Below are 18,692 nucleotides of genomic sequence, written 5' to 3'. Positions count from 1 at the left end.
ATAATAAGTAGTATTACTTGTAGTGTGGGAAGGTTGTATGGTTTCAAAAGTAACTAATAAAATAAAGAGCTACAGTAACAAAATAAAAAGTGTCTTAAAAGAAACAAGCCCAAACCTTCCCTCTGTTCTGCTGTGGGGGGAGGGGGGGTGCTGGGGTTGGTGGTGGTGAAGATAAGAAAGGAAAGGTTTCAGAGTAGCAGCCGTGTTAGTCTGTATCCGCAAAAAGAACAGGAGTACTCGTGGCACCTTAGAGAAAAGTACTCCTGTTCTTTTTATAAGAAAGGAAAGGCCTGTGAAGAAAGGAGACTGTAAATCTTATCTGGATTAAGATTGGAAATAAGGGTGAACTGTCTCAAATTGGTTTTTAGTTGAAGTCAGTAATTGGTGATGACATCACTTGTTTGTTAAAGGGTATAAAAAGTAAACTCTTAAAGGGGTTCATTGCTAAGACCTGCCTGACCACTTTGGAGCCGACCAATATGTGTCTAAACACCCCTAGGTTTAGCCCATTTGTAAATATCTTGATCAAATGCTTATAAATGTTTTGTATCAGAGGGGTAGCCGTGTTAGTCTGAATCTGTAAAAAGCAACAGAGGGTCCTGTGGCACCTTTAAGACTAACAGAAGTATTGGAGCATAAGCTTTCGTGGGTGAATGCCCACTTCATCAGACACAAGATCTTAAAGGTGCCACAGGACCCTCTGTTGCTTTTTATAAATGTTTTGTTACTGTTTGGATGTAGTAACTTGCTTATTAGTTAGGCTTTTTAGGCATGTTTGGAGCAATGGTATAAATACCATTTGGCCTTTGGATTTAATAAAGGAATTGATGGTTAAATTAGTGTTTGGTGGTTTCCCATATCAATATTAATAATTTCAAATATTATATTATTACCACCACCATCATCTCCTCTACCAATCCCACGCACCCACCCACGGGCCCCTTCGCCTTCTCTGCCGATCCTCCCGCACCCACCCACGGGCGCCCTCGCCTCTTCTGCCGACCCCCCCCCCCCCCCCGCACCCACCCACGGGCCTCCTCTGCCGATCCACCCACCCACCCCACCCCGCCACAGCCTCCCTCGCCTCCTCTGCCGATCCTCCCGCACCCACCCACGGGCCTCCTCTGCCGATCCACCCACCCACCCCGCCCCGCGCGCCCTCGCCAACTCTGCCGATCCTCCCGCACCCCCCCACGGGCGCCCTCGCCTCTTCTGCCGATCCCCCCCCCCGCACCCACCCACGGGCGCCCTCGCCTCCTCTGCCGACCCCCCTCCATCCATCCATCCCCCCACGCGGCAACCGGCCTCCTCTGCCGATCCCCAACGTCCCCGTGGTAAAATCCCGGGCTCCCCTCCACACCCCCAGCCCCGCCCGCACCTACCCCATGCGCATCTTGGAGCCGGACTGGCCGCCCCCGCCGGGCACGGCGGGCCTGGGGGGCAGGCGGCCCAGGTGCAGGTGCTTCTCCAGGGTCGACATGACGGGAAGAGGCTAACACACAAGGGCAGGTATCGCCCCAACCGAGCCAGCAACAACTACACCCACCCCCGCCGGAAGTACCCCTGCCGTGCCGCGCTGCACCACGGGAAATAGAGTCCGCCCCCGCTACGACTCACTGGCGGGGGACCGCCTCCTCTGCCGGAAGTGCCTGCCGTCGCGCAATCGGCCCGCGCCGGAAGCGGGGCCGCAGCGCCCCCTGGGAATTGTAGTTCATCTAGCCGGGCTGTGCGCGGCTCTCCTGGGGCTGGGTGACTCTCCCGCCGGGTCCCAGGGCGCCCCGCGGCTGGCTGAGGCGGCGGCGGTTGCCGGGCAGCGGCGGTGGCTGGGAGCCGGGCCTGGCGCTGGGGAGTGGCTGGGGGATGAAGCAGAAGAGGCTGAAGGGCCCCGCTCCCAGGGTGGGAGGCGGCGGCGCCCGCAAGAGGAGAGGTGGGAGTCCCGGGGAGCGCCCGGCGCGGTGCGGGGGGCGGTACAGGGGGACACGGGAGATACCCTGGGGGCGCGGTGCGGGGGGCGGTACCCGGGGGGGGACACGGGAGATACCCTGGGGGCGCGGTGTGGGGGGCGGTACCCGGGGGACACGGGAGATACCCTGGGGGCGCGGTGCGGGGGGGCGGTACCCGGGGGGACACGGTAGATACCCTGGGGGCGCGGTGCGGGGGGGGGGGCGGTACCCGGGGGGGACACGGTAGATACCCTGGGGGCGCGGTGCGGGGGGGCGGTACCCGGGGGGGACACGGTAGATACCCTGGGGGCGCGGTGCGGGGGGGCGGTACCCGGGGGGGACACGGGAGATACCCTGGGGGCGCGGTGCGGGGGGGCGGTACCCGGGGGGGACACGGGAGATACCCTGGGGGCGCGGTGCGGGGGGGGCGGTACCCGGGGGGGGACACGGTAGATATCCTGGGGGCGCGGTGCGGGGGGGGGCGGTACCCCGGGGGGGGACACGGTAGATATCCTGGGGGCGCGGTGCAGGGGGGCGGTAACCGGGGGGACACGGTAGATACCCTGGGGGCGCGGTGCAGGGGGGCGGTACCCGGGGGGACACGGTAGATACCCTGGGGGCGCGGTGCGGGGGGGCGGTACCCGGGGGGACACGGTAGATACCCTGGGGGCGCGGTGCGGGGGGGCGGTAACCGGGGGGACACGGTAGATACCCTGGGGGCGCGGTGCGGGGGGGCGGTACCCGGGGGGACACGGTAGATACCCTGGGGGCGTGGTGCGGGGGGGGGCGGTACCCGGGGGACCCGGTAGATACCCTGAGCGGTTGGTGGCAGTAGGGTGTGCTGTGGTGGGTGCTGTGGGGCTCATAAGAGGCAGCAGATCCTGTGATGGGCATCTGAAGGGGCGGGTGGTAGCACCCTCCATAGCATGATTGGATGATGGGGTGGCAGTACCTTGGGCACCCTGTCGGGAGGTGGTAGTTACCTGTACTGGTGCGGTAGGTGCATAGTGGCCTTTGGGGATTATAATGTGGTGTGTCATGCCCTTGAGGTACAACAGAGGGCTGGGAGCCCCGTATGGGTCTTGGTGATTACTTAAAGCCACTTAGGTAATATTGAGTACCTTTGTTGGAGCAACAGGTACCCTAAGGGCACACTTGGGTCAAGACAGACTCCATGGTATGGTGGGCACCCTGGAGATGCAGAAGGGATGTGGAAGATGTCATTCCATCATCCAGGGAGGTCATTCACTGAAGGATGGTGCGGGGGCATTGCAGGGCAGTACTGAACAGTCCAGTTGCAACTGCAGCACTTTCCAGCTTCATTGGCACTAATACATGGCTTTGCGCAGAGCAATCATAGTCTCAATGGTGGTGTGAATGTTAATTGTTGCAACAAATTTTGTATGTGAACACCAGGTGTGTTACAGTCATGCCAAGAATCTGCAATGCGCAAATGTTGTAGGCTATAATGTTCTAAATATCTATAGGGTAACCCTAAGTATAGCATAGAATGTTAGACATATCTGCAGGGTAAACTCCAAGTATTTTTTTTAACTTTGTAAAGTGATCTGGATCTCAAATATACTACTTGAATTTATATTTTGGGGAAATAATACTGTGTTATATCTCCACAGGTATCAGTGATATCTCCCCTTCTACAAGTTTACCACCTCTTGTTGAAGGCCAGTTGCGCTGTTTTCTCAAGTTAACAGTCAGTAAAATCTTATGGATGGTGTCTAAACCGCCTACTTCTGTTCTCATCCGGGTGAGGTGGTGGGGGGAGACATCAGATGGTACGCTGTTTAATCCCAGGAATACTTCACAGACTGAGCAAAAAGCAGTGAAAACCACCACCCGCTATGCAATTCGCTGTGGGCCAAAACAGTTTGCCTCCTACCTGACAGGTACAATAGCTGTAGCCTCTGTATTAATTTTGCAGTTGAAATTGTTTGTATTATGGCATCAATTCAGTAGACTTTAGCAGGAATTGGGAAATGCATCAATAAGTAATAAAACATAACTTAATTTTATTTTTACTGAATCTAAAAGATGGTTTTATGTAGTGTCTCATGTTTGATATTTCAAAGGGTATTGCATGTTTATAACCCTCAGAAGAATCATCAAAATAAAAAACTATCCCATACTACTAGATGTTCTTAAATGTCCTTGTAGATTGATCATGGCAAAAGTATTCAAGAAACAGAGTGAGAGCTCTGTGTCTTCTAGCCAAAGAATTGTCACAATAAGCATCCTGTGTTTCTGCAGCTGAAATGTCATGAAGACAAAACGATCCTGTCAAGTGCCTTTTGAAAAAAACAAAAACTTTAAGGCCCCAATCCTCCAGCAAGCTCTGTATCACCTTACACTTGTATGAACCTTACTGCAGGATTGGGGTCTTAAGTAGTTTAAGTGCTTATGTGTGATATTACTTGTAAGTGTGAAGACTGTATTTATAGTAATTTCTTAGCAGTATAACATTTCTCTACCTGTTACATGTCCTAGTAATAATACTCTTATCTAGTACTTTTCATCCCTAGAGCTCAGTGCTTTACAAAGGAGGCCAAGTATCCTCTCTATTTTACAGATGGGGAAACTGAGGCATACCGGGGGAAGTGAGTGGCCTGTCGTCACCCATCAAACCAGAGCCAAGGATTAAACCCATGTCCCCTGAATCCCTGGAGATTGGCCTGCTAAACCCAGGGTTGTGAGTTCAATCCTTGAGGGGGCCATTTAGGGATCGGGGGGGGGGGGGCGGAACTGTCAGGGACAGTACTTGGTCCTAGATAGAATATCAGGGTCGGAAGGGACCTTAGGAGGTCATCTAGTCCAACCCCCAGCTCACAGCAGGACCAATCCCCAGGCAGATTTTTTCCCCAGATCCCTAAATGGCCCCCTCAAAGATTGAGCTCACAACCCTGGGTTTAGCAGGCCAATGCTCAAACCACTGAGCTATCCCTCCCTCCTAGTGAAGGTAGGGGACTGGACTCAATGACCTTTCAAGGTCCTTTCCAGTTCTATGAGATAGGTAAATCTCCATGTATTTTTATTTATTTATTTAAGTGCTCCATCCACTAGACCCCATTGCCTTGCATATAGTCTCCCTCTCCCTATTTTAATTATGCTTTTTTGTTTTTTGCATTTCATTTGTCCTGGTTTTTAATTTTGCAGTTTTAATGATATTTTAACTAGGGCTATCAAGCGATTAGAACAATCGCAATTAATTGTGCGATTAAATAAATGAATTGCAATTAATTGTGTGATTAATCGTGCAGTTAAAAAATAATAGAATACCATTTATTTAAATATATTTAGATGTTTTCTACATTTCTATATTTTCACATATATTTCAATTACAACACAGAATACAGTGTGTACAGTGATCACTTTATATTTATTTTTATTACAAATATTTTCACTGTAAAAAACAAAAGAAATAATATTTTTCAATTCACCTCATACAAGTACTGTAGTGCAATCTCTTTATCATGAAAGTCGAACTTAAAATGTAGAATTATGTATAAAAAAAACCCTGCATTCAAAAGTAAAACCATGTAAAACTTTAGAGCCTACAAGTCCACTCAGTCCTACTTGTTCAGCCAATCACTCAGACAAACAAGTTTGTTTACATTTGTAGGAGCTAATGCTGCCCGCTTTTTGTTTACATCAGGGGAAAGTGAGAGCAGGCATTCGCATGACACTGTTGTAGCTGGCGTTGCAAGATATTTACGTGCTAGATGCACTAACGATTCATATGTCCTTTCGTGATTCCACAGGACGTGCATGCATGCTGATGACGGTTCTGCTCGATAATGATCCAAAGCAGTGCGAACCGATGCATGTTCATTTTCATCATCTGAGACAAATGCCACCAGCAGAAGGTTGATTTTCTTTTTTGGTGGTTCAGCTTCTATTGTTTCTGCATCAGAGTGTTGCTCTTTTCAGACTTCTGGAAGCCTGCTCCACCTCTTGTCCTCTCTGATTTTGGAAGGCACTTCAGATTCTTAAACCTTGGGTCGAGTGCTGTAGCTATGTTTAGAAATCTCACATTGGTACCTTCTTTGCGTTTTGTCAAATCTGCAGTGAAAGTGTTCTTAAAACGAACAACGTGTGCTGCGTCATCATCCGAGACTGCTACGACATGAAATATATGGCAGAATGTGGGTAAAACAGAGCAGGAGACGTACAATTATCCCCCAAGGAATTCAGTCACAAATTTAATTACGCATTATTTTTTAACAAGCGTCATCAGCATGGAAGCATGTCCTCTGGAATGGTGGCCAAGCATGAAGGGGCATACGAATGTTTAGCATATCTGGTACATAAATACCTTGCAATGCCAGGTACAAAAGTGCCATGGGAATGCCTGTTCTCACTTTCAGGTGACATTGTAAATAAGAATCAAGCAGCATTATCTCCCATAAATGTAAACAAACTTGTTTGTCTGAGCAATTGTCTGAACAAGATGTAGGACTGAGTGAACTTGTAGGCTCTAAAGTTTAATATTGTTTTGTTTTTGAGTGCAGTTATGTAACAAAAAATCTACATTTGTAAGTTGCACTTTCACGGTAAAGAGATTGCACTACTACGCTACTTGTAAAATACTATTTTTGTTTATCATTTTTACAGTGGAAATATTTTATCAAATTAATAATATAAAGTGAGCACTGTACACTTTGTATTCTGTGTTGTAATTTAAATCAATATATTTGAAGATGTAGAAAAACAGCCAAAAATATTTAATAAATTTCAATTGGTATTCTGTTTAGCAGTGCAATTGAAACTGCGATTAATTTTTTTTTAAATCACGATTAATTTTTTTTAGTTAATCTCGTGAGGTAAATGCGATTAATTGACAGCCCTAATTTTAACTGCAATATTATTGTTCCCCAATTGTTTTTTAATATGTTGTCTTATACCAGATCTAAGTTAGCTGTTCCTGTCTCCTGTAGATATGGGTGTTCTTGTACTGGAGGTAATGACCAAACCTGACCATCTTCCAATTGGTCGAGCTCAAATCAATGGACTATCACAACTATCTCCAAGCCACCCAATCAGTGGATTTTTCACCATTATTTCACCAGCATCTGAGAAACTAGGAGAACTACAGGTAGTACTGAAATCTCTCTCCACAACTCACCTGAGCCAGCCAAGATTTTAAAAAATTGGTGCCTAGAATTAGGCTTCTAAACCTATATTTAACCTTAAGTATTTGTTTTTGAAAGTCCTGCCCCTGGGCTATATTCCCTTGAAGAAACTGATTCCTTTGATTGAAAATGTGTAATGTGAACTAACTGCTTGTAAATATTCCAGAGATTAAGCTAGTATCTGACATAACTGCATCAAATACATAGCCTCTAGTATGGAAAATGCAACATGCCACATAATACGGAAAGTAAAACAACCGTAGAATGTTTGGCGCATTTAATTAAAAAACATTCTTCTCACATTGTGTCTTTTCAGGTATCTCTAGTCTTAGAGCCCTTGTCTGAAACCTATGACAGTAGCAGCTCCATCCCAACCACAGATGTGAGTTTAGACATTGCTGCTTCTGCTCAGGGAACCAGAGGAATGACTGAATCCAGCAAGACTCTGTTTCTTGCTCCAGCACAACTACATGGTCCGCCTGGTATGGCTGGAAGAGAGTCTGTTAACAGTAGCAGGGCCGCTACTCCAAGGTAACTTTTTTCCAAATAAAATAAAGGAATTTCTTTTCATTTCAGATGTTTTATTAAGCAGCAGCAATGGGTTTATGACTAAGGCTGTAAGAAAATCATGGGCTGCAATTTTGTTGTGGCTTCTACAACTTTATATAGCTTCTACAAATTCGAGTGGTGTTGTGACCCTATGCTCCAGGTCACAACACCACTCACTCAGGTTTGGACCAACTGCCCCTCCGTCATGCTTCCCTTCAAGAGCCAAGCAGGAACACACGGTGTGTCTTTTGTGCTGACCACACCACAACCACAACTCTAACAAACTGGCTGCTATTTTTGAACCAACAATCACAACTTTCTTACAGCCTTATATATGACTTATGGATTAAGAAGTACTTCCATGTGTAGTGTAAATCATGTTGTAATTGGGCATCTAGCTAGGGAATGAATAAGGGGCCAGATCCTCAGCTGGTATAAATCTGCAGATCCCCATTGACTTCACTGGACCTATGTGGTTTACATAAGCTGAAGATGTGGCCCAACTGTTTTAAATATAATTTGAGTCAGTATATTTCATAGTGCGCGTGTAAGAACAGAAGTCAGGATTTCCTCTGTGCACCCAAATACAAATATGTCACATTTTTCTTTGAGGTGGGGGATGCAGTACTCTGATTAAGGAATGTGTACAAGAGTTTGAGGAGCACTATATTTACAAATCAACTTTGGGTTTTACTAAACTGTATCTTTTTAAATAGAGGAATAGACCACTTGCTCTTTCAAGAGAATTCTGAGAACATAAAGAACAGTTTCTCTGGGTCTCAGGATCGTCTGATTTTACCAGATGAAAATTTAAAAGTGAATCCTCCAAAGAAACAAGCATCATTTCCCAACAGTTCTGATCTTGAATTGCAAGCAGGAAGACCTGTGGGGAGCGACAGTAACGCCCATGTACTGTCTTTGCACAACCCAACTACAAAAGACCTCCTTTCAGGTTTGTAAATATTTGCCATCAGGGTTTAGGTTTCATTTGAAACTGTACAAGCTCATTAATATTTCAGCTAGCTGGCATGTGATACAAGTTGGTGCTCTTGTAGGACTAAAGGCTTCAGGATAAGTGTTACATGTAATGTTCTAGAGACAGTATTTGGAACTTAAACTGGCAGTCAAAACACTTTTGTATTTAATACATAAAAAAGATTTAATTTAGTGCTGGTGGCAGGTGGTCTGATTATCCATAGAACAGGTATAGCATGGGCAGCAGCTGTACAAACTGCCTCATCTCTGACCTGGAGGAACAAGAAAGGAATATCAGTCTCCTAGCCTATTTAATCCTTGATTTATCTGCTGAGATGGCTATCAAGAGTGCAAACTGTGTAGTGGGATTTTGTTTTTTCTTTGTTATCAGCACTTGTTTGATAAGAATTGGACTTAGATCACTAACTCAGTTGCCATGGGCCACCAAATCAGCTGTCAGGCTATAGTATTATTAGCTCACCGTCATCCTGAGCTGGATTTAGATGAGTAAACCAACAGTGGAGCTTCCATATGTCCTGTTACCAATCTTCTGAGCCATCCATTGTATTTACTGAGAAATCTTGAAATTGGACTGCTAGTGAGGAACCTTTGGATGTCAAGCCAACCTTCCATGGGTTAATCTGGCTACCGTACCTACCATACCCTCTCCCCACCATCAGGTTCAGTCTATCTAGCACAAGTGAGTTGTGCTTCATACTGCCCTGTGCTCAAGGCTCAAGTAGGACTGCTCCCTCTTACTCTCCATTGTGTTATATGCTTTATGGTATATAGCATACTTAATCTCCAATATGTTAAGGGCTCTTTATAATGACAGCTAGAGACATAAAATTTACATCTGGCATATTTACTTTGTGTGCACATGGCTTTTATATTTTAAATTAATTTTTAATTTTGAGTTTTTATTCTTTATTTTCCAGCTCTTCTGGATCAAGGCAATAAACTCCGCAATGCCATGGCTGTTTCTGCAATGAAATTCAGCCCAGATACTGATGTTGAGTTAAATGAAGTGCATCCTTCTGTAAAGAGAGACACTTTCAAAGCAACAGCAAAGTGAGCTTGAAGGAGGGAGTGTTTTTTACTTCCAAGTCATAAATTTCAAGGCATTATCATATTTTCCTATAATGCTGTGATTTGTGTCACATCTTTCAGTATTCTTATTCAAACAAGGGAAATTAAAGCCCCGTTGTAAATAAGCACCTACATGTCACCTCACCAGTTCCAGTCCATGTTGGTAATGACTTAACGTCAGTGCCATCTGAAGGTCATTCAGTGATCTGTCTGATATGAGTGAGTAGTTCTGTCCGTGATGCACAGGTATCCAAGGTTGGCACCCTTGCTGGTAGTTTAAGCAGAGTCAAAAGGTTACATGAATTTAGAGTCTGAGATACCCAGTCAAGCCTAAAAGAGATCCCACAGTTTGAGGCATGTTGATAGGAAGACAGTTCCAGCGCTGCTGCCTACGCTATATTTGATTTGTAAATAAGTAGAGGATTTCAGTCTCCCCAGGAATGTTGATCAGGCACCTTTCATGAGCACTTTAAAAAAATAAAAAGAGAAAGAATGAGAAAAAGCATAGAGAGCCTGCAGCTGCTATGTTTAAATTGCAGGATTGGGTAGCACTTTTGGCACATTATAAACTTATGCTTACAAGTTTGGATCAAAAATTGTAACTTGAAGCAAAATCTACCTAGTGTTGTATAACAGAATTTGTCCTTTTTGTACTTAGGGAGTTAGAATGCAAATAGAAACACACTGTATATAGGTTTTTATTTGTGCTAAATAAGAGAAAATCTGTTTGTTTGATAGCTGAAATTAATAAAATCTAGAACAAACCAGAAACACTTATTATCCTTACTCCTCCTCCTCCTGGTCCCTCTTCACTGGAATAACTGTCATCCAGGAGCCTTAAAACCTTGGACCCTGATGTCATATCCACTACTCAAGATCCACTTCTCCTAGCATCTGAATACACAGTTCAAGAATTTGACTCTCATGCTGAAAAAAGAGCAATACACCTACTACTGGGCAGGTGAGTGCCATGGCATGCACTGAGATGTTATCGTAAACATTCCCAAAATGACCCAGATATCTATTTCTTGTATTATACGGGATACTTGTTGAGTCAGCGCATCCTCGGAAATATTTTGGAGTACTGGGTTATCAGGTGGTGGTAAGAGAAAGTATTTTACACTTTGAGTTTGTGCCCACCTTAGTTGTGAGGATCTTTTGTTCAAGCAATATTGCTGATGTTGTTGGAAGACTAAGCACTGTTTCTAGTGCAAATTGATTGTAGTTAGTTATTACTTATGTTTTGCCGGCAGAGATACTAGGCAAATATTAGGCAAAAAATATACAAGCTAGACTTTAAGCAAAATAGAGAGTGGCACTATTTATATTTACTCTTTGCCCAATTATTAAATTGCCTCTTCTCCACTCTTAATCCAAAGAGTTGCTTACATTTTTATGTGGCTTTTAAGTGGCTTTTCAAGATAGTATATACACATGTAGACAATATATATATTTTTAAAACACCATCCTTAACTGTTATTGATATCTAAATTAACTTTTTTTTAAAAAATTACTTTCCCCCATTTATAATTGCTTCCTTTTTGCATTTCACTCAGTTAAATAGTGAAGCCAAGTCAGGTCCCTCATCCTGCAAAGATTTATATATTTTAGTACATTTAATAACTTAAGTTTTTACTTAATTTAACTTCTAATAGACATGAGTAGTACCATTGACGTCACTGGAGCTATTTGCACACGTAAAGTTAAGAACGTGCTTAAATCTTTGCAGATTCAGAATTCTAATCAGTTTCCCTTTCTGGTTTTCTTGCCATTGTATTCTTGTATTTTCCCCCTTTGGGGGAAAGTTTAAAAAAAAATTTTTTTTTTGCCAGCAAAATAAGTGAAAATCTTTCTTTTCACTTTTTTGTAAACTCCCCTTCTTTTTATTTAATAGTCTAAAGCAGGGGTAGGCAACCTATGGCACGCATGCCAAAGGCAGCACGTGAGCTGATTTTCAGTGGCACTCACACTGGCCGGGGGGCTCTGCATTTTAATTTAATTTTAAATGAAGCTTCTTAAGCATTTTAAAAACCTTATTTACTTTACATACAACAATAGTTTAGTTATATATTATAGACTTATAGAAAGAGATCTTGTAAAAACGTTAAAATGTATTACTGGCATGCAAAACCTTAAATCAGAGTGAATAAATGAAGACTCGGCACACCGCTTCTGGTCTAAAGTATTGAAGGAATATCCAGGTTTTAGCTTGACGCTTGTGAATGGTACCATATTGACAGCCTTGGAAAATGCAGTTGTTGCCTAGCCTCAAGAAGTGTTCCACTAATGTACCTTTACCCTGTTCCCAATTAACAATGTGAGAGTTGGCTGTCCATGGCCATCCAAATTTGGGTGTCTGAGTGCTCTCCTGACGTTCAGATGTGGTGGTGAATTTGTGTGGTGAAATTGAGACCTTTATAATGGGAAGTGGACTGACATTCACCAGCTCATCTCACAAAAGTGGCAGGTTTAAAATACCATCTTTTAAAAAAGTTTTCACAAGTAGGTTATTAATAAATAAATAAAAATAAATTAATGGAGATATCCTATCTCCTAGAGCTGGAAGGGACCTTGAAAGGTCATCGAGTCCAGCCCCCTGCCTTCACTAGCAGGACCAAGTACAGATTTTGCCCCAGATCCCTAAGTGGCCCCCTCAAGGATTGAACTCACAACCCTGGGTTTAGCAGGCCAATGCTCAAACCACTGAGCTATCCCTCTCCCCAATAATAATTAATAATGTTGTTTGGGAAGAAGGGATGCTTTTTAATTGGGAAGAAGGGATGCTTTTAATGAGTTGTTATATCTCACAGCAAAATTACTGACCAACTATTCTACAATTGGTTAATAACATAGCAAATGCATCCTGATTGGTTAATTGGTTAATAATTAAATCACAGTGTTTTAATATCATGTGCTGCAAAAAGCTGCAGGAGACGCATTACAGAGACACTTGCGGCTCCCAAGCCTCAGTCTGAGTATCACTGCTTTAGGATTTCTATCTAGATCAGGTCTGAGACACATTTTGAGGGAAGCTTGTTTTGTTTCTGCCTGTGCCATATCTCTTAACTGGACTCTTCATTACTATCAAGCACGATCTTCACTGTTGCTAGTTTGAACATCACAACTAAGTTCAAATCTGGATATAAAGGTGACTGTTCTATAAACAATGCAATTAGAATTGATATGAAACTGCTATATTAAGAGGGATATTTTTTTCCTCCTCTTGTGTCCACAGTGCTGATTTATCCCCTGTGCATTTCTGGGATGGGACAGGTTCCCCTCCAGAATCTCTTTCTGCAGGAAGTGAGGTGTATGACAGCGAGCTGAATGATCCTCACTATGACCAGAGTCTGCTGGAGAATTTGTTTTACACAGCTCATGTAAGTGGGGGACAAGGGGAAGATGCTTAGGCCACAGTGCTATAGTAAAAGAAAATCAAGACGACAGATCAGAAGGAAGAGAGACGTCTTAGTATCTATAAGGCGTTTTTGTAATGTAGCCTATAGAAGTTGGTCAATATATTAAAAATTACATTAAAAACTGATAAAAGAAAATTATTAAGATGACAGTCAAGCACTCTCGTTGGGAAATGCCAGAATAAAGATTGCCCATGCAGCGTTAATTCTGTCCCCTCTGAGTATGCTTTTTGATTGTCTGATTACATGATCACATGCTATTTTTCCTACCCTCATTTATTGTGGCTGTTGTGTACCTTTTGTTGGCGTTAATAATATTAAACTTTTATTTTTTCCAATATCTCTTTTTAGAAGTCTGATACCAGTTTAAGTGACTTCCTCAGTGATGATGAGGATATTATATCATCTAAAAAAGTAATCCGGACAAAAAAGCTTGTGAAAGGTGACCACGGAAACCATCAGAGGTCACAGGAAACTTTGGATTCTAGCATCTGTGGTCAGAAAGAAAAGGCAACAGAAATGAAACCCAGGTGAACAGTTCAGTTACAGACTCCTTTGTGCAGTAGCCTCAAATCCTAAGTTGCCATTAGCAATAGTCATGCAGTGGTTCTCAACCTGCGGCTTGTGGGCTGCTTGCGGCCCAATCAGCACGCAGCTGTGGCCCATGTGACCTCAGGGCCATAAAGGTAATATTGCATGCGGCCCACAATGGTAAATAGATTGAGAACCACTACACTCCCCCACACTTTCACTTGCATATAGTGTAACAGTGCTTTGAATAACCAATTTGATTAAGAATTTGATGTCCTTTTGTATGATGGAATCCAGAGAGTTACCATACATCATTTAAGAAAATGTGACCAGCTGCTTAGAGATACAGTCAAGTTAAAAATCATGTTTGCAAAACAAAAAAAGTACCTACCTTTCTAATAATAAATAACGCTTTGAATGAATAAAAACTGAAAATATTCTAAACCAAAGTTGCTATTCATTTTCTGTAGTTTGTTTACTTTTTGTATTTCCTTCATCTTGCATAATGAAGATGAACGCTTCCATTTTCATTTTTGTTAATAGCCAGTTTCACTTTAAAGTTCTTCATGCAATATTTGGGCTGCCTGCATTGCAGAGGAGTGAAAATCTGACTCCCTTGGAATTTAAAAACAAGTAAACAAAAAAATAAGAGCATGTAAACTTTTTATTAGCTTGTTTTTACAAAAGCTAGTTTTTAACTGCATTTGAAATGACAATGTTCTTTTAACCGAATGTATGCATTATTTACAAAGCCTCTACAGAAAGCATGTTACCACAGGCTTCATAAAAAAAATAAACAAAGCTCAAGGTATCTTGCCTGACTTACAATAAAATCTATGGCTAAACATGAAACAAATAGAGAATAAATAAAACTCTTAGCATAAAAGATTGTCAAACAGTCAGAGAGGAAGTTACACCAAGCAATACTGTATTCACATTGAGAGTAGCTTCACTGTCAGTCTCATACACTGTTTACAGTGGCGCCTCTCAGTAATCCAGTTAACCAATTTAATGATACACTAAACTTTTCTTTAAACCCAAATCAGTATACTTCCTTGACTTTCTAAATGGCTGTGTTGCTGTTCCCAAATTCCACACCTGCTGCTATCATTGCATTCTACTGTCTGCAGGTGAAATTCACTTCTGTGGAGATGCAGTACAAAAAGCCTATGTACCACTAAAGCCCTCAAGATACAGTTTACATGGTATGTAAGTGGTCCATAGGCCTGTTGCTGGTCCCCTGCACACAAGTGAACTTACCCTATGTCTGTTGCAGCATCTGCATCCTCTGACCACTGTCACAGGCTTCCTGAACCTTTTCTTGTTGCAGAGCTGAGTTGGGAGGGTATCCTGTCTTATGCAGTTAGAATTGCATGGAAAGAAAACGTCTGCACTTTTCCTTCTTTATATAGGTGTATTTCAAGTATATAACACATTTTAATGTAGAAGCCACCTTCATTATCTGCAGTTTACATACTTTGACTGTAAAGGGTGAGTAGGAAACTTGTGATGAAAAGTGTAGTACAGTGAAAAAACAAATGTGCATGTTCATGTATTGTGAACCATTTAAAAAAAAACAACACCCTGCCAGCCTACAGTTTTCCCTTAGGGTTTTGCTGCAATGAATGTTTGTCTAAGCCAGAGTCTCTGCTTTAACCCTTTTCAGCTGTTCTCCTGCTAGACCACTACCACTTTCTGACGCTCCCACAGAACGCACAGAGGAAGGGCAAGCCATAACCTTAAATGTGGATAGGCTGGCATTGCTGGGTCGAATACACTTAGCCAGAGTCATAATTGAAAGCTTGAGAATTCCTCCTGAAAGCACCCAGACTACACCAGGCAAGAAAAGCTTCACAGGGAAACCACCAAGACCAGCATTAGCTAAAAAGCGGTAAGAATTATTATTTTTGTGTGTGTACGTGTACGTGTACCTTTGTTGGATTTTGGAACCAGAGTTCTCAATGCTGGTGTTTTGTTCAATGGACCTTATTTCAACAGGGTCCTGAGGTTCTTTCCTCCTCCTCTCCTTGTCTTAAAAAGTAACACACGATAAAATATGCAGCGTTGTAGCTGTGTTGGTCCCAGGATATTAGAGAGACAAGGTGGTTGAGGAGTGCTGTGTAAGATCAAAAGTGTCTCTCTCTAACCAACAGAAGTTGGTCAAATAAAAGATATTACTGTGACGGGATCCCCCAAGGGTGCAGACTGGGACTGTGGAACCTCTGTGCCCCCTTAACTCTCTTCAGCCTGGGCTGTCTCTCACAATGCCTTGCTAGTGACCAGCAGCAAGCCCCGCCAGGCACTGTGATCACCCAGCACAACCGCATGTGGAGCCCCACACCCTGAGCAGATTTGCCCCCAAACTTCATACCAACTCACTGGTAAAGATAAACAGTTAAACAAATGTATTGACTATAAAAGATACATTTTAAGTGATATTAAGTGATAGGCAAAAAGTCAGCTAGTTACCAAAAGAAATCAAATATAAGCACGCAGTCTAAACTCTCAACCCTATTAAACTGGGCAGCAACTAGAAGCAGTTTTTCTCATCCCACTGGATATTGCAGTCTATAGTATACAGATTTCACCTTTGAACTGTGGGCTAGTCGTCTCAGTTGGAGTATCAAGTCTTCAGTGTCGTCGTTGCTTGCAGTGTAGGTGGGTGAAGGAGAAAGGCCCAGTATGTGTCCACTCTGTCTGTTTTATACCCTCAGTCCATGTGCTTGGAAAACACAAGTCTAGGCATGTCTGGGGGTATTGCTGAGCCACTTCAAGTAAGGCTGAACAATTCCCCTGGTGTGGCCTCATTCAGGTGAGTCACTGCATTGTAGCTCCCTTGCTGGACATTACACTGTTGATGGGTTGTTTCACATCCCGCACGGGCGTTGGTTACTTTCCTTGCTGTTGCCTCTGGGGAGCTAATATCTGGCTGATACAGCAGGTTTTTGGGTAAGTTGGGGAATGTCTACACTGGCAGTTACAGCGCTGCTGAGAGAGCGCTGAAGGGAAACCGCTGTTGTGTGTTCACAGTGTCAGCTGCCTGCGCAATAGCGTGTTCACACTTGCAGTGGTATTCAGAGCAGTGCACTCTGCGCAGCTATCGCACAGAGCATTTCTTCCTCTTCCCACAACTCTTAGCGTCAGAAGGCGGAGGGGGTCGTGGGGCATCCTGGGCCCTGTCCCGATGCCCCATGATGCATTGCTTTGCATCCCAGCAATCCCTGTGCTTGCGTCCGCATTTGGCACCATCTTTCAACGGTTTGTGTACTGCGCGCTCTGCCTCCTCCACCTGCAGGAATGGATCCTGTTCTGTTGACCAATATGCTGCTCGCTCTCATTAACACGTCACGAGTGGCAGTGGTGTTATTCCTTAAACTACAAAGGCAAGAGGAGTGCGACATGGATCTCGCCACACATACTAGCTACGACACAAGATTGCTTGTGGCATTCATGGACGTGCTGACCACAGTGGAACGCCACTTTTGGGCTCGAGAAACAAGCACTGAGTGGTGGGATCACATCGTCATACATGTCTGGGATGACAAGCAGTGGCTGCAGAACTTTCACATGAGGAAAGCCATATTCATGGGACTGTGTGATGAGCTTGTCCCAGTCCTGCGGTGCAAGGACATGAGAATGAAAGCTGCCCTGTTGTTGAAGTGCATGGTGATTGCACTGTGGAAGCTGGCTACTCCAGACTGCTACCTATCGGTCGCTAACCAGTTCGGCGTGGGAAAGTCGACTGTTGGACTTGTGTTGACAGAAGTGAGCAGGGCCATTAATCACATCCTGCTCCAAAAGACCGTGACTGAGCAACGTGTGTGACATTGTAGATGGCTTTGCACAAATGGTCTTCCCTAACTGTGGAGGGGCAATAGATGGCACGTACATTCCAGTTCTGGCACCAAACAACCTAGCCACCGAGTACATTAATCGGAAGGGGTATTTCTCAATGGTTCTCCAGGTGCTTGTGGATCACTGTGGGCATTTCACGGACATTAACGCAGGCTGGTCTGGAAAGGTGCATGACACATGCATCTTTCGGAACACTGGCCTGTTGAGGAAGCTGCAAGCAGGGACTTTCTTCCCAGACCAGAAGATCACCGTAAGGGAAGTCAAAATGCCCATCGTGATCCTGGGAGACCCTGCCTACCTCTTAATGCCGTGGCTTATGAAGCCATACATGGGGCATCTTGACAGCAAGGAGTGGTTCAACAACAGGCTGAGCAAGTGCAGAATGACTGTTGAGTGTGCTTTTGGCCATTTAAAGGCCCACTGGCGCTGCCTTTATGGGAGGCTAGACCTGGCCGATGACAATGCTTATAGCTTATATATATGTTATATGCTTATAGCTGCATGCTGTACACTCCATAATATTTGTGAAGGGAAGGGTGAAAGCTTCACTCAGGGCTGGACCGCTGAGGCTCAGCACCTGGAAACTGAATTTGAACAGCCAGAGACTAGGGCTATTAGAGGGGCGCAGCGCGGGGCCATAAGGATCAGGGATGCCTTGAGGCAATTTGAAGCTGAAAGCCACTAATATTTGTTGCTATGCTCAGGAGTGCAGTGCTTGTAATGCTAGGAGGTGATTGTGATTGGTGCAGACGATGCACTATGAAGGTGTAAGAAAATTGCCTGTTGCTTTGCAGGGCTCGGTTTGCTTTCAATGATTGGAATAAAGATTGCTTTCAAACCAAAACAATTCTTTTATTAAAAAACAACAACCAAAGGGGAGAGAGAAACAAAAAAACACATCAGCACTGAGGGGGATAGGGGAAGGGAGAGTCCAAGAGGGAGGTGGGATCCTGGGGTGGTTAAAGATTTGTGTATGTCCAGGTATCATATGCAACCTTGTCCTTTGGAGTACGATGCAGCGGGTACTGTACTTCAGCAGGGCTAAACTGCAGAGGGACGGGTGTTGAGTGCAGTAGGTACTAGGAGTCCGCACGGCTGTACTGTGACGGGGAGGAGCGGAATGCCGCAGGTACAGACTGGAGCCAGGAGGGGTGTCTGGGGGGCGCATGGGAAAGAGTTTTGTGACAGTG

General features: G+C 44.2%; 2 protein-coding genes across 2 annotated transcripts in view; one reads left to right on the top strand and one right to left on the bottom strand.

Moving 5' to 3' along the window:
• Positions 1–1,480, bottom strand: part of PPME1 (protein phosphatase methylesterase 1) — a 33,505-nt gene extending 32,025 nt beyond the window's left edge. The window contains exon 1 of the mRNA XM_065419677.1: positions 1,383–1,480. Within this exon, the coding sequence (XP_065275749.1) occupies positions 1,383–1,480 (98 nt within the window). The remainder of the gene's footprint in view (positions 1–1,382) is intronic.
• Positions 1,481–1,860: 380 nt separating this feature from the next.
• The window catches only part of C2CD3 (C2 domain containing 3 centriole elongation regulator), an 80,661-nt gene continuing 63,829 nt past the window's right edge, over positions 1,861–18,692 (top strand). The window contains exons 1-10 of the mRNA XM_065423314.1: positions 1,861–2,002; positions 3,578–3,847; positions 6,893–7,050; positions 7,404–7,618; positions 8,353–8,588; positions 9,550–9,682; positions 10,533–10,661; positions 12,936–13,080; positions 13,468–13,646; positions 15,314–15,538. Coding sequence (XP_065279386.1) covers positions 1,861–2,002; positions 3,578–3,847; positions 6,893–7,050; positions 7,404–7,618; positions 8,353–8,588; positions 9,550–9,682; positions 10,533–10,661; positions 12,936–13,080; positions 13,468–13,646; positions 15,314–15,538 — 1,832 coding nt within the window. The remainder of the gene's footprint in view (positions 2,003–3,577; positions 3,848–6,892; positions 7,051–7,403; positions 7,619–8,352; positions 8,589–9,549; positions 9,683–10,532; positions 10,662–12,935; positions 13,081–13,467; positions 13,647–15,313; positions 15,539–18,692) is intronic.

Source organism: Emys orbicularis, chromosome 1, assembly GCF_028017835.1.
Source record: "Emys orbicularis isolate rEmyOrb1 chromosome 1, rEmyOrb1.hap1, whole genome shotgun sequence".
Taxonomy (NCBI): domain Eukaryota; kingdom Metazoa; phylum Chordata; order Testudines; family Emydidae; genus Emys; species Emys orbicularis.
This window is presented reverse-complemented; position numbering and strand designations above follow the sequence as displayed.